Genomic DNA, 25320 nt, shown 5'->3' with positions numbered 1-25320 from the left:
CGAAGGTGAGTGTTGTATTCGCCGTTGATGTTGATGCCAAGTCCTTTCCATTCCAGGAGCTTGAACGCTTCTTCCATTACGGCAGTAAACAGTTTCGGAGAGATAACGTCTCCCTGCCTTACGCCTCTTCGCAATGGAATCGCCTTCGTGCTCTGCTCCTGTACTCGGACCAACATGGTGGCGTTACACTTCGATGTACCGATAGTCAATATGGTATCGCTGAAGAGACTCAAACAACGCACGTTTCCACCGAATCGAAGGCTTTCTCATAGTCCACAAACGCTAAGCATAATGGCAAGTTATACTCTTCGGTCTTCTGTATAACTTGCCGCAGCGTATGAATGTGGTCTATGGTACTATAGCCTTTTCGGAAACCGGCTTGTTCGGGAGGCTGGAAGTCATCAAGTCTGTGTTCGAGACGGTTCGTGATGACCCTTGAGAATAGCTTATAGACATGGCTCAGAAGCGTGATGTGTCTGTAATTTTTCAATAGGCTGTTATCACCTTTTTTGAAGAACAGCACCACCTCGCCTCTGTTCCATGTTTCAGGCGTTATGCCCTCGGACAAGACGGAATTAAAGAGCTTCTGGAGGACTTTAAGTACCGGTGTTCCACCCGCTCTCAGAAGCTCTGAAGTGATTCCGTCTTTGCCCGGCGCCTTGTTGTTCTTAAGCTGCTTTAGGGCCATCCTAATCTCGTACAGACTGATGCCCGGGATATCTTCAGCGGGAAATCACGAGGATTAAAATAATCTCACTTCTACCCCAAAAGTGAGATAATGGATGCATCGCCTAATAATTGAGAGAGAGTTCCAGGCGCTATACTTACTCTCGCTGCTGTTACTAATTCCACGCAGACGAAGTCGCGGGCAAATGCTGGTATTCCATATACCTAAATAACCACAAATATAAGCTTTTGCATTAACAGTACTTAAATAACAAAAAATAACAGTACCTATATAGACTCGGTATTTACAATTATATTAACTATAACTAATAACTATACATAGTTGCATGTAACAATTTTGTTTTTGGTGGCAATGCTAAACTGACATACTGTATACGAGAGGGCCTTCCGTAAACACCTAAATTCGCTAGTTGGGTATCTTTCTCTTTTACTCCAATTAAGGTGTAATTAAAGTGACAGTAAAAACTGCCCACAATTTTGCGAACTTGGGTGTTAACCTTCAGATACCAGTATTGGTAAAGGTCAAAATGCATAACCTCATAACTATCATAATATAGTATCATAACAGTACACATTTGTTTTAAACATATATTGTATTCAATGCAGATAAACTAACTATGATAAAATATTCCAAGTTCGTTTTCGTCCCATTGTCATAAAAACCATCCCTTTTCAGATTACACACCGTCCGAAATTGGAGATATGCGCTGGCAACACTGCCAGTCAGTGCCAGTCAGTCTCCCGACTCTCTTTCTCTCGAGAGTGCGACCGAAACGAATAATTCAATATAATAAAAAAAAATGCAGCTATTAAAATTCTGCGGTGTTATTTGGCTATCAGCAATAACAATATATACGGTGGAGTGCAAATCATACATTTTTCCCGGTGATTGGAGAAATGAAGTTAAAAAGTGTGCAAGTGGCGGTGAGGGCTATCATACGTACACTTTCAACGTTGGAAATTCATCAACTGTGGGCCTGAAATATGAAGATTTGAACGAGCAAACCGAGGTCATACCTTTTGGTGAACTTAGCGGCCATACAGGAGCCTCAGATCACAATATTCCATATCTAATGCTTCAAAAATACAAAGACTATAGCAGTTATAAAACATACTATGCTGAATGGGGATTCACATCTAGGGCCGGATGGGCTACCCAAATAGTACAGATGCAGCTGACGGTGAAGTTTATGAATATTGGTAAAGTGGAGCTCATTAATTACGTATATGCCTACGCTATGCTGTCCGTGACATGTGCAGAAACGAAAGCTTTTGTGAATAAAATAAAAGTTAATACGGGAGAAGCCTACAAAAAAATTATTACCTTGTAACGTTGTTGTTGTAAACGTAAGTTTGAAACATCCATTAGAGTAGTAATATATCAATATCATTTAAGTTTAATAATAGTGCATGTCGCATACATGATTAATTGATTATACAACATTTAAAGTTAATGAATGCTTGCATAATTGAATAGGTATAGGAATAAAAGATACTTTGTAATGATATAATAAATGTCTGTATGTATTATCATATATAAAAAAAGTAAATCAAGCCATTAAAATTAAGTCAAGCCATCTGCCTCACTGAAACATGGATAAAAAATCACCATACGGATTTAATAAATATACCCGGATATCACCTTGCATCTAGTTTTTGTCGCACTGATCACAAAGGTGGAGGCACATCAATTTTTCTAAGAGAATGAATCCAGCATATGGAAAGACCTGATATCGCAGAACTGTCCGTAGAGAGTGTCATAGAATGTTGTGGTGTAGAGATAAAACCCGATATATTGTTAGTGACCGTTTATACACCAGACCGTTGTATAGACTTATTTTTTGAAGTGTTACATAAACTTGTAGGTATATTAAAAGTAAAAAGCTACAAGCATATTATTATTACAGGTGATTTTAATCTTAATAAATTTCAAAATTCCACATACTATCAAAGTTCCAATGGGAACATACTTAAACATAGTTTCAAACTTTTAACGATTTCTCAAAAGTGCAATTTTAACATGTGTAGGTTTGATGTTTTTAAGGTTCCATAATCAACTAGGAACCCTTATAGTTTCGCCATGTCCGTCTGTCTGCCCGAGGCTTTACTCCGCCCCCCTCCCGAAAAAAATGTGTCCCCCCCCCTCTAACTTTTGAACCATAGATCCAAAAAAAATTAAAAGACTTAAAATTAAATGAAAACTATAGCGGACATGATCAGTTTAGCTGTTTTTGAGTTATCGCGAAAAGTTTCCCCTTCATAGTAAAAAGACGTACATCCACAGTTAAACGTTATTAAGACATTAAATGGGTTGTTAAAGTGATTTGGCATTATCCATGTAAATAAGCTAAAATTTAAGATAAAAATTTGCTTATTTTACTCATTCTATTTTTATTTAATATTTAATTTGTCTAAAACAGTTTCATTGACTGTATGAGTAAAGCCGTTGACTATTGGCAGGTTTAGAGCAAAAGAGTAAAAATTAAAAAGTAAGAGGCAATCCCGCTAATTTTATATTCACTCATGTACGATGCATTATGTCTAGGACTTATTGTAGTTATTGTTATACTTTACTTTTTCATGCTTTAATGAACCAAATCATTTATCCGCTACACTGCAGGACGGAGGCCGAGGAGGAAGGCGCGTCGAACCATCTGACGCGCCTCGCATGAAGGGCCTTCAGGCATTCGCGAAGGAGCCGCTCGCGGGCTGCTGCCGCCGGTGGGGTCGCGGATGAGTACACCAATAAGGCGGCGTTACGGTATACCGTGGGCCTAATTAGCCTAGACGGGAGTCCCACATAACCACTCGGGTCACCCCCCGCACCCGAGTGGTATGCGGAATGCATTTTCCCCCCTAGGAAAAAAAAAAGGTGGAATGATAATCTGTAATTATACGGCCTGCGTACTACTTGTTATAAAAATTGTGTAAAACATTACGTTATCATTATTATTAAAATTAATATTCCGCCGCCGGCCTTATCGCTCTGTAGCGTGTTGTTTACCTCTATCTTCATGAATTATATGTGTTTCCATGTAAAAAAAAATTCAGAGGTTATGCAATAAAGAGGATTTGTATTGTATTGTATTGTACCTAAATATAAAAAAAAAACATATAATAAAAGATAGGTATGTATTTACACTTGATAAAATTGTATAAAGTATTCTGTTATACAAAAATATAATATGTATAACAATAGTACATTACGATACAAGTGCGAAAAATAGGAAATTCGAAACGAGTGGCGATAAATTAAAACACGACCGAAGGGAGTGTTTTAAATCGACACGAGTTGCGAATTACCTATTCGCACATGTATCGTACAACGTTTTACAGTACATATGGCACTTTAAATGTTCAACACAGTAACGTAATATGCTAATTTTCGCACTAGTGCGGTAAAGTAGCACCATATGTACTGTAAAAGTCATTATTAAACATGTCTATATACTACTTCAAAATAATATTACAATAGGCATTATGACAGTTTTTTCTTCTTCTTTGTCAGGGGTTATGTAAGGCTCTACAGCCTAAATATCACTGCGGCCATTCCTGATCTATTGTGATCGCCACCTACTACAATCCTCGATCCAAACCTGCAACTTCAAACAGCTGCAGGATCTTCTTGATCTCGAGAGACCCTAACTCCTCCGGACGCAAATTGTGACCGCCCAGGATTGAGTCACGAGTGCGCATTAGGCAAGGGCATTCTGCGAGGATGTGCAAAGGCTCCTCTACCTCCATACAGAGTCTGCATGGAGTCTGCAATGACAGTTTAGATGAAATCACAATATAACAAAAGAAACGTATAATAAAATGACATTATAACACATAATAATATTTCAAATATCATTATAACAAATGTATGTATTAGAGCTCCGTACAAAACTTTGTTTACGGAGCTCTTATGGAATCATTTCGGTCTTGCAAATCGGTTAAATGCGTTTTTCTCAGAGACCGTATGACGTAGATACTTAAAATTTGGAATAGTTATAGCAATTACCACTACCATCACTATGAAATTTTTTATTTTAGGGGGGAATTTAGGGAGTTAAGGGGGGGGGTATGGTGAAATTATTATTCATTCGTAAGAATCATGTGGGGTACAGTCACGTCTGAAAATATCGGTACGGAAAAAGTGCCGAAAATATGTATACACGACCTTATTGCCCATATATTAAGTTAGTGTATACATATTTTTGGCACTTTGTCCGTATCGATATTTTCAGACGTGACCGTACCATTCGAAAGTTTGCAAGAAATCAGGTCGGTAGACTGATTTTGAGTTCATTTTACGTGCAGTAGTTTCGATAAAAAATGCATTTAAAGTTGTAAGTTTTCATACAAAATTTTCCCCTGTTCTCGAGCTTTCCGCAAAAACTATAGCTGCCAGAAAGCTGATGAGATAAAAACCAACTAAACAGACCACGGAGACGGCGGGAAAATTATCAAGTAGACCTTATCTTTCATAGTTTTTTAATCGCGGCCTGATCTTAGGCTACTTAGGGACTTAATACTTGGCTGATAGTCCAGGAAAGAGTGGTAATATATAGGGAAGGGAAGTAGTTTTAGCAAAAAAGATCTATCCTTAAAATGTTAAGCTTCGAAATTGATAATTTATATGCTTAACAGAATGTTCAAATTTCACGGACAGATTTTTTTGTTGGTTCGAACCTTTTTCCAACGCTTCTACTAAAATTCTCATCCAATAAAAGACCTACAAAATGCAACTTTATTTTTAAGATCCTAAGCTTTAATTTCATACGGGTTTTCTAACCAGATGGCTACGTCAACCGCTCAGTAAAAATCATATTTATTATGAAGCTTATTTGTAAAAATTCAAATTAAGAATTCCATTCTTCATTGCCGTTTTGTTTTATTTTCACATAGCACAATCGGATTAAGACCAACCTCGAAATCTCTAGAACAGTCATGAAATTTGGAATGTATATAAATTAAAGGCCCCTTTTGCATGCCCACACCATTTGACATTAGGGGACCTCGACGAATCCTGGAAAATGTGTATCATCCAGGAGAGATTCGCGATTTACTCTAAATCTACATTCTTTATGAAAATATAGTGTAAGGCAACATTAAAGCTTATTAAGACGATCCTCTCCGAAATGTCCTTGAGCGTTCGGGGCCTCGGAGCGGAGCGGAGCTAAGCGCTCTGCCCCCGCGCTACCCCTCTCACTCATGTCGATCGCACGCAACGACGTTCAAAGAATAAGATTCACCGCAGAGGTGGCGCTATAGTAAGCATATATTAAGTAAGAACAATGTATGGAGCAGGAACTAAAATCAATATAAATTCAAGAACCGCAACAAATACCGTAATATTCTCGCAGTAATTACAAATAATTCGTGGTATACCCATACCACGAATTATTTGTAATTTTGTGGCATACTTCATATAATACACGTAACGAGAGTGGTTTAATAAAAAAAATAGTTTTTTATTTCTATGGAAAAGGCACAAAAACCAAAGTTGTAATTTTAATTTTTTTGATTGAAATGGTTTTTATGAGCATTTTTATGCTAATCTATGAATTTAAGACCATGTCTCTGTGTACTTGGGCTGAGCACCACGCTTTTTTCGAGCTATATACGCACGAAATGTTGGAAAATGTTAGATCTCTTAAAAAATGTTTTATTAATATTATGAAACGTTTCATTTGTAGTACCTGTTGAAACATTTATAGAAATAAGCAAAGTTAGTCGTAAAACGGTCTGTCGTAATGTTTCTTTTATGAAGAAACTATAAGTCACAGGAAAAAAATCAAACGTTAGAAATGTTGTACACAAAAATTAAATTTATATATATATTTTTCACATATTGTTTTATTGAACCGTTATTTAAGTTATCCTCTAGAAAGTACGAATTTACGACCAAAAACGGTGACTATCGTTTTAAGCAGTACACACCCCTCGACGATCATTATTCCGATAGTTGTGTCAGCAAACGGTCTCATAACGAAGAGTCTCGACCAACACCTAGAAAGACTCACCGGCTGGCTAGATCACGGGTCAGATTCAGAAGTCGGTAATCTTGGACACGGCGCGTAATAGTACGTCGGTTCCTCTCTCTGCGGCAGCTTGGGCCCTGCCCCGCTATTGGAGGCACCCTAGGGTCATATGGCCCTTTAAATGTTCGGCACAGTAACGTATATGCTAATTTTCGCACTAGCGCGGTAAAGTAGCACCATATGTACCTACTGTAATAGTACATTACGATACAAGTGCGAAAAATAGGAAATTCGGAACGAGTTGCGAATTACCTATTCGCACATGTATCGTACAACGTTTTACAGTACATATGACCCTTTAAATTTTCAACATAGTTACATAATGTGCTAATTTACGCACTAGTGCGGAAAAGTAGCACCATATGTACTGTAAAAACTATTATGATGGATTCAAAAGCTACTTAAATACACAATACAGTACGTAGTGAGCACGTTGATGTGCTCTTAATTAGTTTTCAGTATACAATGAATATGTTTTGTTGTTTTTAAAGTAACTATAGCTAAAGTTTCGTGTATAATGAGCGATAAAAATATTTCAGTGACTCGCTTCGTTCGTTTCTTAAACTCACGCTCGTGTATTTTAATGCCTTTATTCTGCAGCAGTCACATAAACTACCATTGATGCAACAACATGTAATTAAGTAACAATATATTCAGAACAATTTGCACTTTACTTTAAGCAGCCAAACATATAATACCTAAATAATATAGCATACGTTGTCCTTACCTGTATATGTCTTATATCAGTAGTAAACTCACTTATGTAAAGTAACTGTCTTGTTCGTTTAGGGATCTCTTTGTTACTGTCGCTATTCAATTTACTAAAGGCATACCTATATCAAAGGTTTATGATCTGTAAAAATAGTTCTCTGCCTTCATGCAGATACCTAAAATGTTGTATACAGACAAATAAATAGCTAGTAGTTCTTTATCGTAAGTACTGTATTTTATTTGTGCAGAAGTTAGCTTCTTAGAAAAATAAGCTAAGGGTTTGCAATTACCATCAACATGTTGTTGTATCACAGAACCAACGCACGAGTTGCAATCAGAGTCTGCAAATAAATAAATAGGTACCGTAGGAAGTGGGTATGCTAGCATAAGCAGCATTTTGTAAGCTAAGCTTACATTGTCGGAACGCTTCGTCAGCTTCCTGCGTCCACACTGTAGGTGTTTTGTCGTTGCGTTTAGCTTTGTGAATATACCTAAGTAATAATTCTTGATGTACAGTCAGGATCAATAGTAGCTGATGAAACAACGCGCCAAAAGTATCTGATATTCTGTATAACTTATCCAAATATAGATTAATCTCTAAAATTTACATTCAAAAGTATATCTTTTACCGTTTTAATTGTTCTACAAATACAACCATCACATTTTGTTAAGCTGTTACAGAATGGTAGATACTCTTGAAACCTTGTTTGATCCGCTACTTTGGATGCTGACTGTACAGCGTGGGGCAAATGTAGTCTATAAAAGTTAATCATGCCTAAACATTTTCGCAACTGATTAACTGTTTGCGGTTTAGGATAGTCTTTAATAGCTTGAACCTTACTTTCCAGGTGGTTTAAAACCTTCAGTTGATATCTCGTAACCTAGGAATTCTAATTTCTTCTCTTCAAACGTACACTTCTCTAGATTGATGATGATACCAATTTCGCTAAGCCTAGGGCTTGCAAAACGGACAAATTTTCTGATATTACAATTCCGGAATTGAGACTACTGAATATCGAAAATTCCGGAATTGGAAAGTAGTAGGTACTTTTATTCGTTTTTAATACGTTTACTACCGAAAATCGTTAAGAAACTACTCTATTTATTCTGGTGTTAGTAGCCGTCGCTGACAAAAGTGAAGTCTAGCAGCATGCATTGACATGCCGCAGTAACTTAACCATCGATTGTTTTACTCTAGATACTTACTTGCTAGACTTAGTTTTAGCTAGCATTAGGAAGAATGTGAGCGATCTTAATCTCGAAAAAAAGTAAAAGTTACCTATTTTCAAAAAGCGTTTTTCAATAAATAGACACATCAAGATTGTTTACCTTTTTTCTAATGCTAAAAAACGAAATACAAAGCAAAGTCATACATTTACTTGCCCGATTCCTAACATACACGAAACTTTTGAATTGAAATTTATACATATTTGGATATTAAAATTTCACAATTCACAAAGAAGTTTTCTTCAGATACAGGATCTGCAGCACATATTATATTCTGAATTAGGATTATTAGGAATTAGCAAGGAAAAAAATTGGAAAGCGTAACGTAGGTATGTTATTATTATTTCACACTTAATAAAAAGAAATCAGCGTTTCTTTTTTTTAGGGTTCCGTACCCAAAGGGTAAAACGGGACTCTATTACTAAGACTCCGCTGTCCGTCCGTCCGTCCGTCTGTCACCAGGCTGTATCTCATGAACCGTGATAGTTAGACAGTTGTAATTTTCACAGATGATGTATTTCTGTTGCCGCTATAACAACAAAAACTAAAAAACATAATAAAATAAATATTTAAGGGGCCTCCCATACAACAAACGTAATTTTTTTGCTGTTTTTATAGATGGTACGGAACCCTTCGTGCGCGAGTCCGACTCGTACTTGGCCGGCTTTTTAGAAATATATTGAATACTGATAAGGATCTGCACGCCGCTCCCTTGTGCGAGCGGGACATCTGCATGCAATGCATCCGCATGCAATGTGAAGACCGCCATAGTTCTCGCATTTAGGGTAGAATAGTCAGCATCAATACTAGTGAGTAAAACAACGCAATGGTTTATGTAGCTTCAAATACCACAGTGAAAAAAAAAACAATGGGTTCCACTCAGGGAGTGCCGGCAGAAGTGAAAACTTGAATATTAACGTTGTGCATTTTTGATATTTTGGAATGGTTAGGGAATAACTTTGCACGAATTGCTTTAAGTGTAAAAGTACTATCATTTATGTAGTAAAATACATTCATTTATTGCGCTACCGTACACAAACATGACAATTTATATTACATTAAAAATGTAACACTTCAAGACTGCGTAGAGCTAAATCAGCGAAAAAGACAGTCACCGTATAGTCGCTAGTGTTCACATTTCTGAATAAAAATTTATATAATAAATGTAATTATTATCCCAAAAAGTGTGTTTACAATAGAGCACAATTGAAAATCTTAAATCTTTTGCAATATAATAAATACACTTATGCAAAGTTCTACCTAAAATGAGATGAACGAGTGTCAGCGTTTAGTAAAACTTGTATAAAAACATTCATGATATTATATCATGAAAGTAGTAACGGAATCAAGCTATACCACTGATATAGGGCGAGGTTATAATATTAAACATTTAGATGTAGTACATTCATTTATTCGTAAAAGGTAAAATAAAAAATACAATTAAGTTCATTATCAAATGAGGATGTAAATATAACATAAACGACAAATTAAGTACATAAAATAACTATGATCCCTTACATCTAAATTAATGGTGTAGTTAATTGTATGCCGTTACACAGTTTATATATCAGTTTATCAGAAACACGTAAATAATAAGGGACTGCAATGGCTACCGGAAGATGGCAAGTGTGATGACCATGTGAATGGAAATTATACACTTTGGAAGCTCTAAAGATCAGTCGGTGTTTACCTAGCTTATAACTTAATATGTCCAGATTTCATTTTCAGTGAGTCTGTTTTGTCACTTTGGTCTAAAGGAGTCACATAATAGTACATTACGATACAAGTGCGAATTACCTATTCGCACATGTATCGTACAACGTTTTACAGTACATATGGCCTTTTAAATGTTCGACACAGTAACGTAATATGCTAATTTTCGCACTAGTGCGCTAAAGTAGCATCATATGTACTGTAAAAGAAAATACAGCAAAGTGTAATTAATGTCTAAGAGCTCGCATAAAGGGCGTGCTCATCACACTCGCTGTAGAGGGCGCTACATAAAAAAGCCTCAATTCTATAAAATCTGTACGGTGTTTTGACTTATCTTCTATTTAAATAGTAACGCATTCACTACCAGATTGCTTACTACAATACACACGTATTTAACTTAATTAAGATAGCTAAACAAGATAAATAGGTATGTATTTAACTGCAGGCTAAGGGGCGCGTGTTGAATTATCGATTTATGACATTTACCACTCGGTTAATTTTGTTAAAAAACATGATGCACAGAGTTTGGATAAAGACAGTATTACCGATGCTGGGCGTAGATTGATTAAAAGCGGTATATCCTTTCGTTGTGGTAATAAAATAATCGATAAATTACGTTCTGACGTAATGCTGGGAGATTCGCCCTGCAATATAAGTACATATAACAACCATGAGGAACGCGACTGAGTACGGAGATTGGCAGTTTTTATTGTTAGCTTGTCTCTTATTTTGTAGAAAGTTAGGAGTTTAGACATGTACATTTGTTCTAAAGACGACATTATCCTCTAGTCGCCCAGACATCAAAACTTGCCAAGGCATCTGTGCATTATGTATATAAAAAAGTATACTTGTATATTTACAATTGAACTACATTTTATAATAAAAATATGGACGGAATTTTTAACTAGGTCGCAGTGGTGAGGCGTCCACAGTAAAGGTAAGGCGTGCTAAGGTAAAAACAGTATTTTAAATGAAAATTGAATGCAAACATGAACCTTAAATTTTTTATCAGAAAGTTCAATTTTCAAGTTCATTTGTTTTGGAGATACTGCCACTTGAGCCACTTGCACCATCCTATTAACCCGGAATTAACCGGCTAAAACTTAACTCAGTGTCAAATTGTACTGGTAACTATGGTAACTCCAGGTTTAACCGGTTAACCCCGGGTTGGTGGAATCGTGCAAGTGGCGGTTAGGAGGGCAGACTGGCTTACCTATTACACTTGATACTACTGTGGTCTTGAAGAAAAAAAATAGCCAAACCGATTATTCCTTACCTAAATGAGTATGACATGACGCCCCGCCCCTGCTAATAGGTCGAGCCAGGACTTCACAGATCAACCATGATTCAAAAACATTGCTAATACAAGACCTCCAAGTAAGCACTTAACTGGGACGGCTTGTGAGTTGGTTATGCGGTGTTTTTCTAAATGGCTTAGTTTGGAACTAGGTATTGTTTAAGAAATTTTCAGTTACAGTTTCTGAACATAACACAAATTTAGTTCATGTTAAAATACAAATTATTGCCACGTGCGTTCAAAAGGTCCCTTTTGCTCATAAATTACTTTTAAGAAAATATACTTAGGCCATTCAAGATAAACCATAACTCCAACTTTCATTACTTTGAAAGTATTGTCCTATTTTTACTCCAAATCACGGGGTCTTTCGACCCTAAGAGGACAGGAGTGTCAAAAAATGTATACATAATTTCTAATAATCCGATGACCTATAAGCCGATATGAAAAGTTAAGATATGGTTTTTCTGAAACAGGCCAGTGATACAATTAAATATAAAAAGTAGATTTAATACACAAACTATACTAATTTATGTAGTACAAAATACATTCGAATATCTAGTAAATGATCTGATATGTCTAAAGTGAATATTTACTATAATTTACATTAGCCTACAAAAATTTTAAGTGGAATGTTTGTCACAACTAGAATACAAAAAATTAAGACGCGAAGACGAGAATCTACCTAATGCACAAATTGTGGATGTTTCAAGCAGATGGTATAACCTGACAAGATTGTATTTGGCCTTCGTCATGTATCGGATTTTCAGTAGTACTTTTTTTTACTGGCAAAGAGACTCTTTGACAACAGACGTTGAAAATCATCGAATGTCACTGATGTAAGAAGTGTGTCAATTTCACTACAAAAACGCCAAAAAAGATTGTCAAAAATCTAATAAAATTGAATACAGTAAAACTTATACATCACAAAAGGAGGAAGGATTGCGTAGCATTCCAACACAGTGTAGTTGAAATTAGTCGTTGACATGACCGGTACTGACCGGTATTTGACTTGTAAGCTGCTTTTAGCGACACTACCGAGGACATGATTAAATCCTGACAAGATTGTTGTCAGATGTAATCACTTCGTCGGTTGTCAAAGACTGACATAAAGATACAGTAGAAATCATCTTTACTGGCAAGCAACAACCATGGCGCCTTTCCTTTGCCTTTAAAACAACACTTTTATCGCGGAGACGCGTTCTAAATTCCTATACAAAAGGATACCTTTAGCGGGTTGGCTGAACACTTGTTGAATTAATGTATGGAATGGAAGGAATGAAATTGGCACAAGAAAAGTTCATCTTCATGGACACAAAGTCGGACCACGCTGAGTTTACATACCAACTTCTAAGTCAAGTATGGAGATTAAAGTATGTATTCCTACTGCAAAGTTAGCGTGGCTAGAGTCTGTAGCACCCGTGTACGTACCGACTTGATTTATCTATACCTATAAGTATGTTAAATAATTAAATACATCATAATTGTCTTTGAATTATAAATATAATTTTAATAAACTCTCATAAAGGTAATAGAAAAAAGAAATTACACTTATAGCAACATTGGAATGCGAAAAAATATAGAATAGGAGAAATAAAAAATATATTAGAATTAGGAAGGGAAGATAAAGATCTCCAAGAAGATATAGAAAAATTCTATTTTATCAGTATTTCTTAATTAGGCCTTCATCTTTATTTTAATTACTATTTAATTAATGTATATTTGGCATCGTAAATGCAATATTCGAGTTGACAGACTTAATTACGTAATATTTACGTGCGTGAATATGTATACGTTTTTGGATGCCGCCATTTTACTGTCTGGCACAACATATCGTGAAATTACTTTTATTTTAACCCACGATGATTCCATACAATAAAATGTCTTTACACGTCCTTTACCTACCAATGAAAGCTTTCGTGATACTGATAATTCTCCAAATCTAAAATATTAAATTACTTTAGAAGTTTTTTTTTTAATCTTAAGGGTTTTTAAAGGACATTAAAAATGTTGCCTAGGTATTGTACCTATACTACATCATCCGGACAAATCGGAACTGTGTCCTAGTACACTGTAAAGCAAACTAAAAGCAAATCAAATTGGTCGTAGTTAAAAATAAATGTAAATAAAATAACATTATCGGTATCCGATAGGGATCTAACGGAAAAGAGTGTCATCTGTTTTACAAAAAAAAAGATGGGATCTCTTATTAACTATTTTACCTACTTCTGTATTAAATACGCTCTGCTCAAGTGTACGCTAAAATATTACTATACTACATACGACAATTGTGCGTAAGTTGGCATTTTATAAATGTTATAAATACGTTATTTCTCGAATTTTTCGCAATACAAAACTATTACTATCAGAGTCGACTATTTTCAGTAAAGCATATTCATTTTACAATACTTTTTAATTCACATTTTTTGTTTTATCACCGTAGTTTCAGATTACTGGAGCCCTAGAGGATATTATAATTGCCAAGAATACGTTCATATTATTTGCCAAATGAGGTTTTTGAAAACACCATAACTGTAATATACAAGGTGCCCGTGAGCATTGCGAGAGATTCCTGATGGGAACAGAAGCAAAAAATGTTATAAGACTTGTCAAATCCGACAAAAAAAAAATATTTTTTTTTGTTTTTTTTTTCCCCCTTTTTTTGAACACAAACTGTACATAAAACGTAATTTTTATTGATAAACAGATAACCTAAAAACATTTTTTTTTATTTGGTGGTAGCCTCTCGAACATTTTTTTAATTTTTCGATGACAATCAATAGATATGTCCAGACTAGACCTCAACCGAGTACCGACTTATGGCGAAAGAATGATTTCGAAAAATATTTAATTATCTCTGAAACTAGGCCTAATCCAGAAAATTTTATATGACATTTTAGTTTCTAAATATTACCAGAAATGCACCGTTAAAATCTCTCGCAATGCTCACGGGCATCTTGTATACTTTTTTCAAAGACTTTTTTCGACTGGGCAAATTGATGCTAGGACTAAAATAATCCGGGTTTAAGGTTCTTAACATTACATTTAGACTTATGTAATAAAATTATATAAAAAATCTAAAATAAATAGGTTCAATTATACAATCATTAATTAGTGATTAGATAACCAGATCGATAGTAATACTTACAAAATAATAAAATAGTTTTTAATATTGCTTAGTAACGATTTACATTTATATAAATATTATTTAGATTAAGTAACAAAATGCAATAAAATCACTAACCGTAAAGATTCGTGTTATTCGAAAAAACATTGAGCAAAGTTTAAGAATTGTTAAACATTTGGAAGCGCTAGAATTCAATAATGTATAAAACACATTAGGTTCCTACGTACCACTATATTATTATATCTACTACAAAATGGTTTCTAAATTCATAGCCGTTAAGAGCGGCAATTTGTCTTTTAACATTTTCGCCGCCACGTCAATGACGTAATAAAGTGTAATCAACGCCAGGTCAAAAAATGCACGGAAACCAACCTGACCAAAACCACGACTCTATATGAAGTCGTGGCGTGTGGGGCACGAAATCTACTGACTTTATATCAAGGCAATGGCGGCGAAAAGGTTAAATGCATTATTTCTCAAAAAAGGATGAAAAATGTATATATTAGGTCATTACCTATGAAATTGGCGTTTTGTATGGAGAACTTTATCGAAATTCGATTTTTCATACAATGTATTTTGCGGATTATTTTGTAATGGCATTTTCAAACGAAACAAATTTTTGCCAGTAATCTGAGACATTTTTAAGGCACATCTTCTATCTCATATATTTTTTTTAATCTGTCCCGTTAGAAAAATATAAGTCATTTAAATACTCGAGCCGGCAGCATACGAAAAGAGCTGTTTTCAGGACGGTATTCTGAATACATAAAACAATAAAAGTAGCAAATAATTGTATGTAAAATAGTTGTTATGTAGCGCACTAATGAAATTAAAAAATACTTCGAAGTTACTATTAAAATAAATAAACTATGACATGACTAATACTTATGAACAAAAATGCCAATTTCATAGGTAATGACCCAATACTAACTGACGATTAATATTTCATTTATTCACCCTTATGGTTTAAATTCTCACCAAGCGTCATAGCGAGCAACCAAAATGTTTGTGAAATAGAAACCTAACCTTCAAATCAGACATCTCAAAAGGATCAACCAAATCGGAGTTTAAGACAAGTGTCCGGTGAACAAGGCAGTGTCGGGTACTCGGAACGCTAAATATGACGAATTTTTAATTTTGACTACAACTTAACCCTTAGAACGCCACGCTTATTAACCCCTGGAAAAGGTCAAAGGGCAAAGGTCTCCATTTTGTAAAACTAAAAGCGACCTGGAGCTTTTAAATGTAGAATTGAATTCTGACTGTCATCTCGGACGCGATATCGAGTTCGTGGGACCAAGGAGTTAAATATAACGCGTCATCGGAAACCTTATTAGGATGGATAAAGGTCTAGATTACACAGTATCGCGTCGGTTGCCGTGCGCGTCAGTTGACGTCTTTGGCGGTCAGTGTTCATATTTCGTGAGAAGTTGCCACAATTAAGTGATATAGCACCATCCATTTTACTTTGCACTTTCTCACGATTATGTGAGATGCGGAAATACTCTTATACGTCATATTTTGGGATTATAAGTGGTTTGTAAAGTCTTCATTGGCATCAAAACTCCGATGCGATCGTTATTTTTAATCCCTTAGACGCCAAGCGTGCATAAATTCGTTCGTTTGTTCGCTCTTTATATTAAGTCGCTTGCTTCCATGATCTTGGCGTATGATTTTTGTATGATATATGGCGTTCAAAGGGTTAAAGCGCACTAGCTGCCTCTTTACTCGGAGTTGTCTTTCTTATTCCTCCTGTGGCGACGGTGCTTGCTGTTGGACAAGATCTCGTATGCTTGCTGAATCTCCATGAAGCGTTCCTGCAATAAAAGTTATTTTAGGGTAGTGCACTAAACAGTTTCTCTATATGAAACGTAAATGATTTCATGCTAAGAAGTTATTTATTTGCTAATTTTATCTACACACATATCATACACCCTCTATGATGTCTTCAAATTCCGTAAATAATGGCCAACATTACCATAAACTGTTTTGTAACAACAAATTTCTTATCTGTGATAATGACAATGTTGTAATTGCTTCATAACTACATCAAAGTCGATTTGGTAATGACATTCAAATTTGGAACATTTCTGAATAAAAGCAATTCCATTTGACCTCTATTCCAATATCAGTCGAGATGCCTTTTTGTTCGAAATGAAATGTCAATTGCATAGAATTTTAACAAATCTCGCATGTTAGTTTGTATCGAATGATACGGAAGTAGGCCCCCGACTCTAGTTTGTCTCTGAATTAAAAAAAAAACTACGGATGCGTGACATGCGACAATTTTTTTTTAATTTACCGTCATTTGACGTACAGTTTATCTTTTTATTAGTTTTAAGTATAAAATGAATTTGTTTTGTTGTGTTTAAAGTAAATATAGCAAAAGTTTCGTGTAATATGAGCGATAAAAATATTTCGGTGACGCCGCCACATATCCGCGAGTTCCACCAAAAGAGCAACGATGCCCCAACGTTGGCTGTAATATGGGTTAGTGAATATATCATCGAAAGTTTGTAATATGTGTGTAGATAAAATAGTGTTTGTAACTGTACACCGTTAGGCATTAGATCACTCACTCGTGTATTTTAATGCCTTTTCTTATGTAGCAGTCACATAAACTACTATAACGCTTTAAGCCACGCTTATCGTGTGCGTCGCGTCATCGTAATCCTTGTTGGGATGCACCAAAGTTGATAATAATTCATAAATTTATCTCATATAATATGGTATATAAAATCTTGGTATCGTTTTTTTTTTGTGTTGGGCTGTAGCCTGGCGCGTCAGTTGACGTCTTCGGCGGTCACAAGGTTAATCGTAGAAATATAAAAAATAAATTTGACCGCGTTTTCCCCGTCAATTTCGAAGATTTCATTTAACATATAGCAAAGCAAAACTGAATAAGAATTGTTCCGTCCAAGATTACACAGTGCTTCTCTAAAAAAAACTTCATTAATCAATAACTCAATGATCGTCATATAATAATTAGCCGTTGAACGTGTGATTAAGGGGCCGAGTCCATAGCCATTTACAGTTCAAGAGAGTAATTTTGAAAAAACAAAAAATATGCGCGAAAGCAGTTATCATCAAACGTGACAGCGAAAGTGGTCAATTTATCGGGACACCTTATTTCTGCTAATTGAAAGAAAGAAAAAAATATGATCGAATTGAGACATTTCTATAGTAACCAATGTGTGTTATGATATATTTGGAGACTTTGCCAACCTCGCTGCGCAGAGTTGTTTTCGAGCATAGGTAAACGAAGTGTTTCTATTGGTTCATGATAAACACATTACGTACATATCTACGCACATATCTGGTGCAAACGCAGCCTCACGAGGATATATTTGATGGTGACTATATAATCTAAAACGAATACCTGTGCGGCCCGCCTCAGAGCCTGCTCCTTCACTTTGTCGGGATGGTGCTCGCGGGACAGGCGTCTCCACGTCGAAGTGATTTCCTGCTGGCTCGCGTCCGGTCCCAACCCGAGGACCTGCAAAAAGTACAATAATGTTATAAACTAATGTTACAGATGTTATATACTAAAGAAAAAAAAAAACCCGGAGGCCGGATTCGAACCGGCGTCTTTAGCTTACGCGGTCCTGGACTTTTAGGCTATCTCACCACGGCGGTACAGTCCCAATTTCTCGAGTACATGCAATCTAAGAAAAACTAGGCGTCTTTGACCAACTATAAGGGACCGCACTACGTGCTTGTTGCACCTCCTTATTAATATAATAATCCATATTTAATAAATAATTTGATTTGTTCCCAAAATCGTACAATGCTGTTTAGGACACACTTATTAGGCGTTTAAAGCCTGACCAGTAATATATTATTACGCGCCATATTGCGGAACTTCATGGGAACTAAATGTTACATACTAAGCTAAACTGTCACCCTATACATGAAAATAACAGCCCTCGTGACAATGATCATATATTTCTGGTCGGGCTTTTTAAATATCGACCTAGTAATGCTGAGTTACCAGCCATTTTTTGTGAAGGTTCAGGCCTCGCTGGAGAATAACTTAAAAGGAACTATTCAATCTAACCAGTGTCACTTTTTAGTGTTCCGTACCCAAAAAGGAAAAACTGTCCGTCCGTCTGTCTGTCTGTCCGTCTGTCACCAAGCCTCTCCCAGGTATCTCATGAACCGTGGTAGCTAGACAGTTGAAATTTTACAACAACAAATACTAAAAAGTACGGAACCCTCGGTGGGCGAGTCCGACTCGCACTTGTCCGGTTTTTTAAACAACGCGATTGGAAGCGATAGATACTGTTATTCATTATCACGCTTGACGTAGACAACTACGGCCATCATATACGTTTCATATATGTACCATGAAACTGTTAACATTCAAATTCACGAGATTCTGGCGTTAAACAATGTAAATTCATTGACACGGTACGCGTTCCTGTGTGCTTATATTTTCTTCGAAATAAAGAGTCAATGATATATTTGACTCTTTAAGTCTGACAAAATTCTATTTGGTCCTGAGTTAGTGTCGCTACAAGCAGCTTACATCTGAATGTATGGTCAAATAAAATGTCAGTACCGGTCATGTCATATCGTCCTTTTATTGACGTAGGTAAATGTTTTATGTAATCAAAATAATAATTCTTGCAATATTGTTTTGTTTTGCATTTTGTAATAAAGTCGTTTATATTATTGCGAAACCTGTTATTCTTGTTTACATCAATGACATTCGATGACTTTCAACGTCTGTTGACCAACAGTCTCTTTGCCAGTAAAATAAATTAGTACCCCTGAACGTTGCGAAGCCCAAATACAATCTTGCTAAAGGTATACTTTACCTTGTAGGCATTCTGTTCGCCATGTGGGTCCGAGAGGTCGATGATCTGCTTCCAAACCTCGTACCAGCCGTGGTGCTGCGCGTACTGATACGTCTCGTAGAGGCACTGCTTCACATCTAGCCACCTGTAACGATAAGCGTGCTTTGGAGATTCTTTCTCAAGTCTAAATATGTGGCATTATCTAGGAATAGGGACCTTATTATCGATGGCGCTTACGCCGCACTGCGTCGCGCAGCGTTGTATTTGTATCGGAGCATCGTTTATGACGGCGGAGGCGCCATCGAAAATAAGGTCAGTTTTTATAGATAACGTCACATATATTGATACAATAAAACCTACATTCAGTTCAGACTACTAGGTTGAATTTATTTATATTTAAATGTAGCAAACGTAAGTAAGAACATTTGTTTGTATAATATTGCTTTAGTGATGGCTTACTTTAAAGCTGTCTAACATAATATATTAATACAAATAAATCAAAACGTTTTACCATAATGCTAATGAGTATATGAGGTATATATGTTTATTGAATAAATGAAATAAAGTTTTACTATCAAAATATTTTGTGTTTTGTATAATTGAGGCGTTTGGATCATCTCACTAGTTACCTAGAAAACACAAATAAATTAAAGTGCTTCACCAAGACAAAATTAACCTCCACCTTAACTTTTACTGCTTCTAATATAATTAACAACATATTAACTATATAAAAAAATATTATAGGACATTATTACACAAATTGAGTAAGTCCCACAGTAAGCTCAATAAGGCTTGTGTTGAGGGTACTTGGACAACGATATATATAATATATCAATTTTTATAAATACTTAAATACATACTCGTATAAAACACCCATGACTCAGGAACAAATATCCATGCTCATCACACGAATACATGCCCTTACCAGGATTTGAACCCGGGACCATCAGCTATAATAACTATATATAATTTATAATCTAGTTTCGACTACTTTTTATAGGAATGACTATATTTATGAAATCATCAAAGAACATAAGCTATTTTCCTGAATACATGGCCATCAGTGTGGCCAAGTATTCATGTTGTGTCTATTCTTCAATACGGTAAATGAAAATGACACAGCATACACACAATGCGATAACAAACCACGTAGAAAATTCCTGGAATAAAACAAATTATGTAAATGGAAAATGTGACGTCTATACTTAGCACAATGCACTGGAATGTGTAAGTAAAATATACATAAATTACCTGACCTACTTATAGCCAACTGGTTGAGTAAAAAAAAAACAAAACGAGTGTGCAGTTGATTGTTATATTATATAGCAATGTAAGTGAAAAATATACGCTATGACGCACGCAACGGAAACGCATCTAACTACACAGCATTTATATTTTAAAACGTTTTATTGGATATAATAAAATAATAAGTGTGTTTCTCGATTGCACATACATACCAATACCAACTTTCTACACTTCTTTAGTATTTTTAAATTAAATAAGTAAATAATGTTTAGATTTCGAATAATAGTTTGAGTTGAGTTTGTGTACCATCACTAATGCAATATTGATGGGAGGAATGCCAATCAACCGTTTATCATTATCAATGCTAAATAAATTCGGCCTTGTCTTTTATCTGCGTCTGAACTTGCAGCTTTGCTTTTTTTTTAATCCAGCAGAAATTTAACTTTTTTTGGTTATTTTATGTTTTGCATTGACAGACATTGTTTCAACCTTCGATACATAGAACTGCGCGGGCCCTTGAACCAGACAGCGTATGATCATTGGTTCACTGGCTTAACTCATATCTACAATTAGAAAGAGTAGCAACAGCAGTTTGAAACGACACAGGAACTGGGTCATACAGGCCCAAGATAGCGAATCACTCTGATTCTAGTTACAACTCTAGTTTGTTGTGTTAAAAACTCACCAAGGGCTAGTAAATAAGTGTTCTAACGCTTCGTATATGTAGCTGTATTGTTGTATGTGTGTGTATTGGTAGCTGGCCCATAGCAACAGGAACAGGGATGCGCATATGCCAAAGACGACTATTCTAAATCTGAAGGTAGTGCACCTTTGCAGAACTCACCAAGGGCTAGTAAAGAAGTGGTGTATCGCCTCGTATATGGGCACCTCGTCGCCCTCGCTGTCCGTGATCGTGCCGTGGAAGTACAGGTAGCTGGCCCACAGAGACAGGAACAGGGTCGCGCACAGGCCCAAGATGGCCATTCGTCTAAAAACGGATTAGTCATAAATATACTGATAATAAAGTATAACGACAGACGACAGCGAGTTTAAATTTTGATGACCAATCTGGGCTTGATGGTAGTGACCCTGCTTATGAAGCTGATGGCCCTGAGTTCAAATCCCTGTAAGGGCATTTATTTGTGTAATGAGTACAGATATTTTTCCCTGCGTCATGGATACGTGTTTTCTATATATTAAAGTTTTTGTAAATACATAGAAAACACCCAAGACTCAGGAACAAACATCTGTACTCATCACACACACAAATACCCTTACCGGGATTCATAGGCAGGATCACTACCCACTAGGCCAGACCAGATTGGTCACTCATTGGCCTTTTAAACTGCCTATTTTGACTGTTTGGCTACCATTAGTAATGTCTAAAAATGTCAAGCATATGCCAAGAACATGGCGCAGTAGGAAATTATAAACCTTACTTGATGGCATCAGGACACTTTAAATGTGTACTGTATAGGCATGTTTGCCATGAATTGTTTACTAATTAATGTAATACGTGAATATACTAGTTCAATTTTTAAATGCCTAAATAAAGAAGTCCATTCCATACCTGGTGTATTTCCACCTGAAACCTAGTTTTATTCAACTAGGGAACAAATTATTTAATGAAATATTTTTTGATTTGTGTACCTAGTTTATTGATTGAAAAGTAAAGAAATTGACACAATATTTTGTTGTGTGTTATGACAAAACAGGTACGAGAGATTATAGAAATAGTCTACGCTCGCATCGCGTAAGTGTCTGTAAGGTGTGTGAATTCATTAGTTAAGCCTTATCTTACTGACATAAAAACTTAGCACCTAAGCACACAATGTGTAGCTGTTTGCTATACTTTCGCAACATCAGTCTGGCTGTGCTATATCTTGTTGTACTCAATATTTATTCAGTTACATGTACAAGTTGATGTCAATAATTTGTATTTATATTATATCCATTGCACTAAACAAGGGCTTTAAAAACGTCTTTGATAGTAGGCAATGCCTTATATATACAAATATTGAATGTGTAACATGCTTACTTCACCCAGTGCCTCCTAACCGGCGTCCTGCGCCACTCCTTCGAAAAGGAGTCGAAAGCGAGACACGCAGCGAGCACCATGAGCGTGAACCACACAGTCTCATCGTACACGTAGTAACGCAGCGGATACGCGGCATACGCCGCCAGCAGGGGCCACTTGAGCGTGCCACGTTCGCGACCAATGTTACCCACCGTCCACACACCTGTGTAAACATAGTCTATAAGCAACTTTACAGGAAGAATTACCTAAGTAGACATAAAATACTATACGATTTTAACCTTTCTTACATAAACATTAGAGTTTTTATTGGTATATGGCATGTTCCGAGGTGTTTATCTTGACATTGGCATTGAAAGTGACCTGGTAACAGATTAATTGGTTTAACAATGTGTCATTCTAGTTGCAGGGAAGACACTGAATGTGAAATGCTTGGTATTTCAGAGAATAGTATTTTTATTACCTTATTTACAAGCTAACATTTGGTACACAACACAAGGTACTGGTCTTAAGCAAGAAGAATAGAATTTTAGTAATATTTTTTGATATTTACAGACTGTGTTGTGGTGTTCAGGTTGCAGTTATATGGCAATCAAATCAGTAAACTAGTTAGGATTAATATCCATGTGACAAAATAGCACAAACATTATTTAGTGAAGTGTTCCCATGTAAGGAAGCTTACAAAAGTATAGTTGTCAGGCAGCTCAGAGTAGTAATCTCTTCATTTAAGACTAGAAGTTATGAAGTTATTATATTACTTAAGGAGAATTAATATGTATTTTCTCACATCTAACATGTTTGGTCAGTATAGCTTACCCAAGGAGCATTTTTTTATTTTATTTGTATTTTTTATACTATGTAGGTGGCAAAAAAGCATACGGCCTGCCTGATGGTAAGCAGTCTCCATAGCCTATGTACACCTGCAACTCCAGAGGAGTTACATGCGCATTGCTGACCCTAACACTCCGCACCCTTGTTGAGCTCTGGCAACCTTACTCACGGGCAAGAACAACACTATGAGTAGGGATTATTTATTATTTTGAGATTTACTAGGGTGCCATTCAATTATGACATAAGACGATTTAGGGAGAGGGGGGTCAAACATGTCTTATTTTTTCTTACAAGCGAGTGGGAGGGGGATTTCATAGTTCTTTCATAGGATCACAAAGATATGAAAATGTTTAAATTTGTATAAATGTTTAAAATAATACTTCCACACTCTTAAGCTATCAAACTTGGTACAGAGTTAGCTTAGACGGGCTCCAGTACCTTTGTAGGAACAAATAAATGTTCCTAAACTGTTTTTTTTTTTTAATAATCACTAAGACAAACAAAACATTATATAGGGGAGAGGGGGTTGACCTATTCTTATTTTTGCATACATAGGGGTTGGAGGGGGGCAAAAACTGGAATAATCATCTTAATAAATGAATGGCACCTAGCCTAACAACAGCTTCATATTGATGACTTACCTATACTAGCTGCCAGAGGAATGAGAATATTGAGGTATCTGAGGTTGATGCCGTAGAACTCATCGGGTGGAACGGCATGCATCATAACTTGACCCCAGGAGTAGCCCACCATCAGCATTCCCGTGAAGCGATTCATGGAGAATGGTGGCTGGGGAATAGTTACAAAATATGTACAAATTGCCTTAACCCTATCATATATTTTGAAACTATAAAAAATTATAAAGTTGTTATGATATTTGGTTCTGAATTAAAAACTGTTAATTGCACTTGGTTTTATTAGTCCCACAATACTAATCATCTGATCACATACATATGGAAGAATTCCAAAACTTCTTCACTTAAAAATAATTGAAGAGTGTGGTGTGGACATAGGCTACCAACCGCAAAAAGTAGGTTACAGCTCAATAATTAACAACAATAGTACTATAACCTCACCTTCTTGTTCCTGACCATTCTACCGACCAACTCTTCCATGTACTTAGGGTCTTCATTCGCGTCTCGCACATAGCGAGGGATCCTGAAGACCTCGCCCAGCCAGCCCACTCCAAATCCTCCTAGTGTAGACCACCACACGAACGCATGTCGGTCCCGTCGTAGGTAGAAATGGTGCACCCCGAATATACCACCGAACAGCCAGAGCACGTACGCCACGAGTACACTCTTTTTACCAGGAATACTGTCGCCTTTTACAGCCATTTTTGCGAAAACTGTGTCGAGCAGTATCAATTACACTTGGGGTACTGAACCGTGGAAGATCAAGAATTATTTTATTATGGTTTTAAAATTTTAGCACTATTCATATGGAATTATAAGATGTTCTGAATGGTTTTATTCTTTGAATTGAATTTTAAGCAGTTTCAAAAGTTTGACGCGATATAATTTGATGACATGACGTGTGACATCGGTGACATTACAAAAGTTGAGTGTTGCCATCCTTTTACACTAGGTTAACCATACTGCAGTAAAACCAAAGAGTAGTATAAT

The 25320-nt window shown here is 36.1% G+C and overlaps 1 protein-coding gene across 1 annotated transcript; it reads right to left on the bottom strand.

Annotated features, from left to right (window-relative positions):
- Positions 1-15803: 15803 nt before the first annotated feature.
- On the bottom strand, positions 15804-25312 carry LOC133524592 (dnaJ homolog subfamily C member 22). The gene is made up of 7 exons (XM_061860742.1): positions 24772-25312; positions 24337-24484; positions 22868-23069; positions 21674-21817; positions 19606-19729; positions 18165-18281; positions 15804-16602 (listed from the first exon to the last, which is right to left on the bottom strand). The coding sequence occupies exons 1-7, from the start codon at positions 25030-25032 to the stop codon at positions 16510-16512; spliced, it is 1089 nt and encodes a 362-aa protein (XP_061716726.1). The 5' UTR covers positions 25033-25312; the 3' UTR covers positions 15804-16509.
- Between the last annotated feature and the right edge of the window lie 8 nt (positions 25313-25320).

The sequence above is a fragment of the Cydia pomonella genome, chromosome 1 (genome assembly GCF_033807575.1).
Source record: "Cydia pomonella isolate Wapato2018A chromosome 1, ilCydPomo1, whole genome shotgun sequence".
Lineage (NCBI taxonomy): Eukaryota > Metazoa > Arthropoda > Insecta > Lepidoptera > Tortricidae > Cydia > Cydia pomonella.
This window is presented reverse-complemented; position numbering and strand designations above follow the sequence as displayed.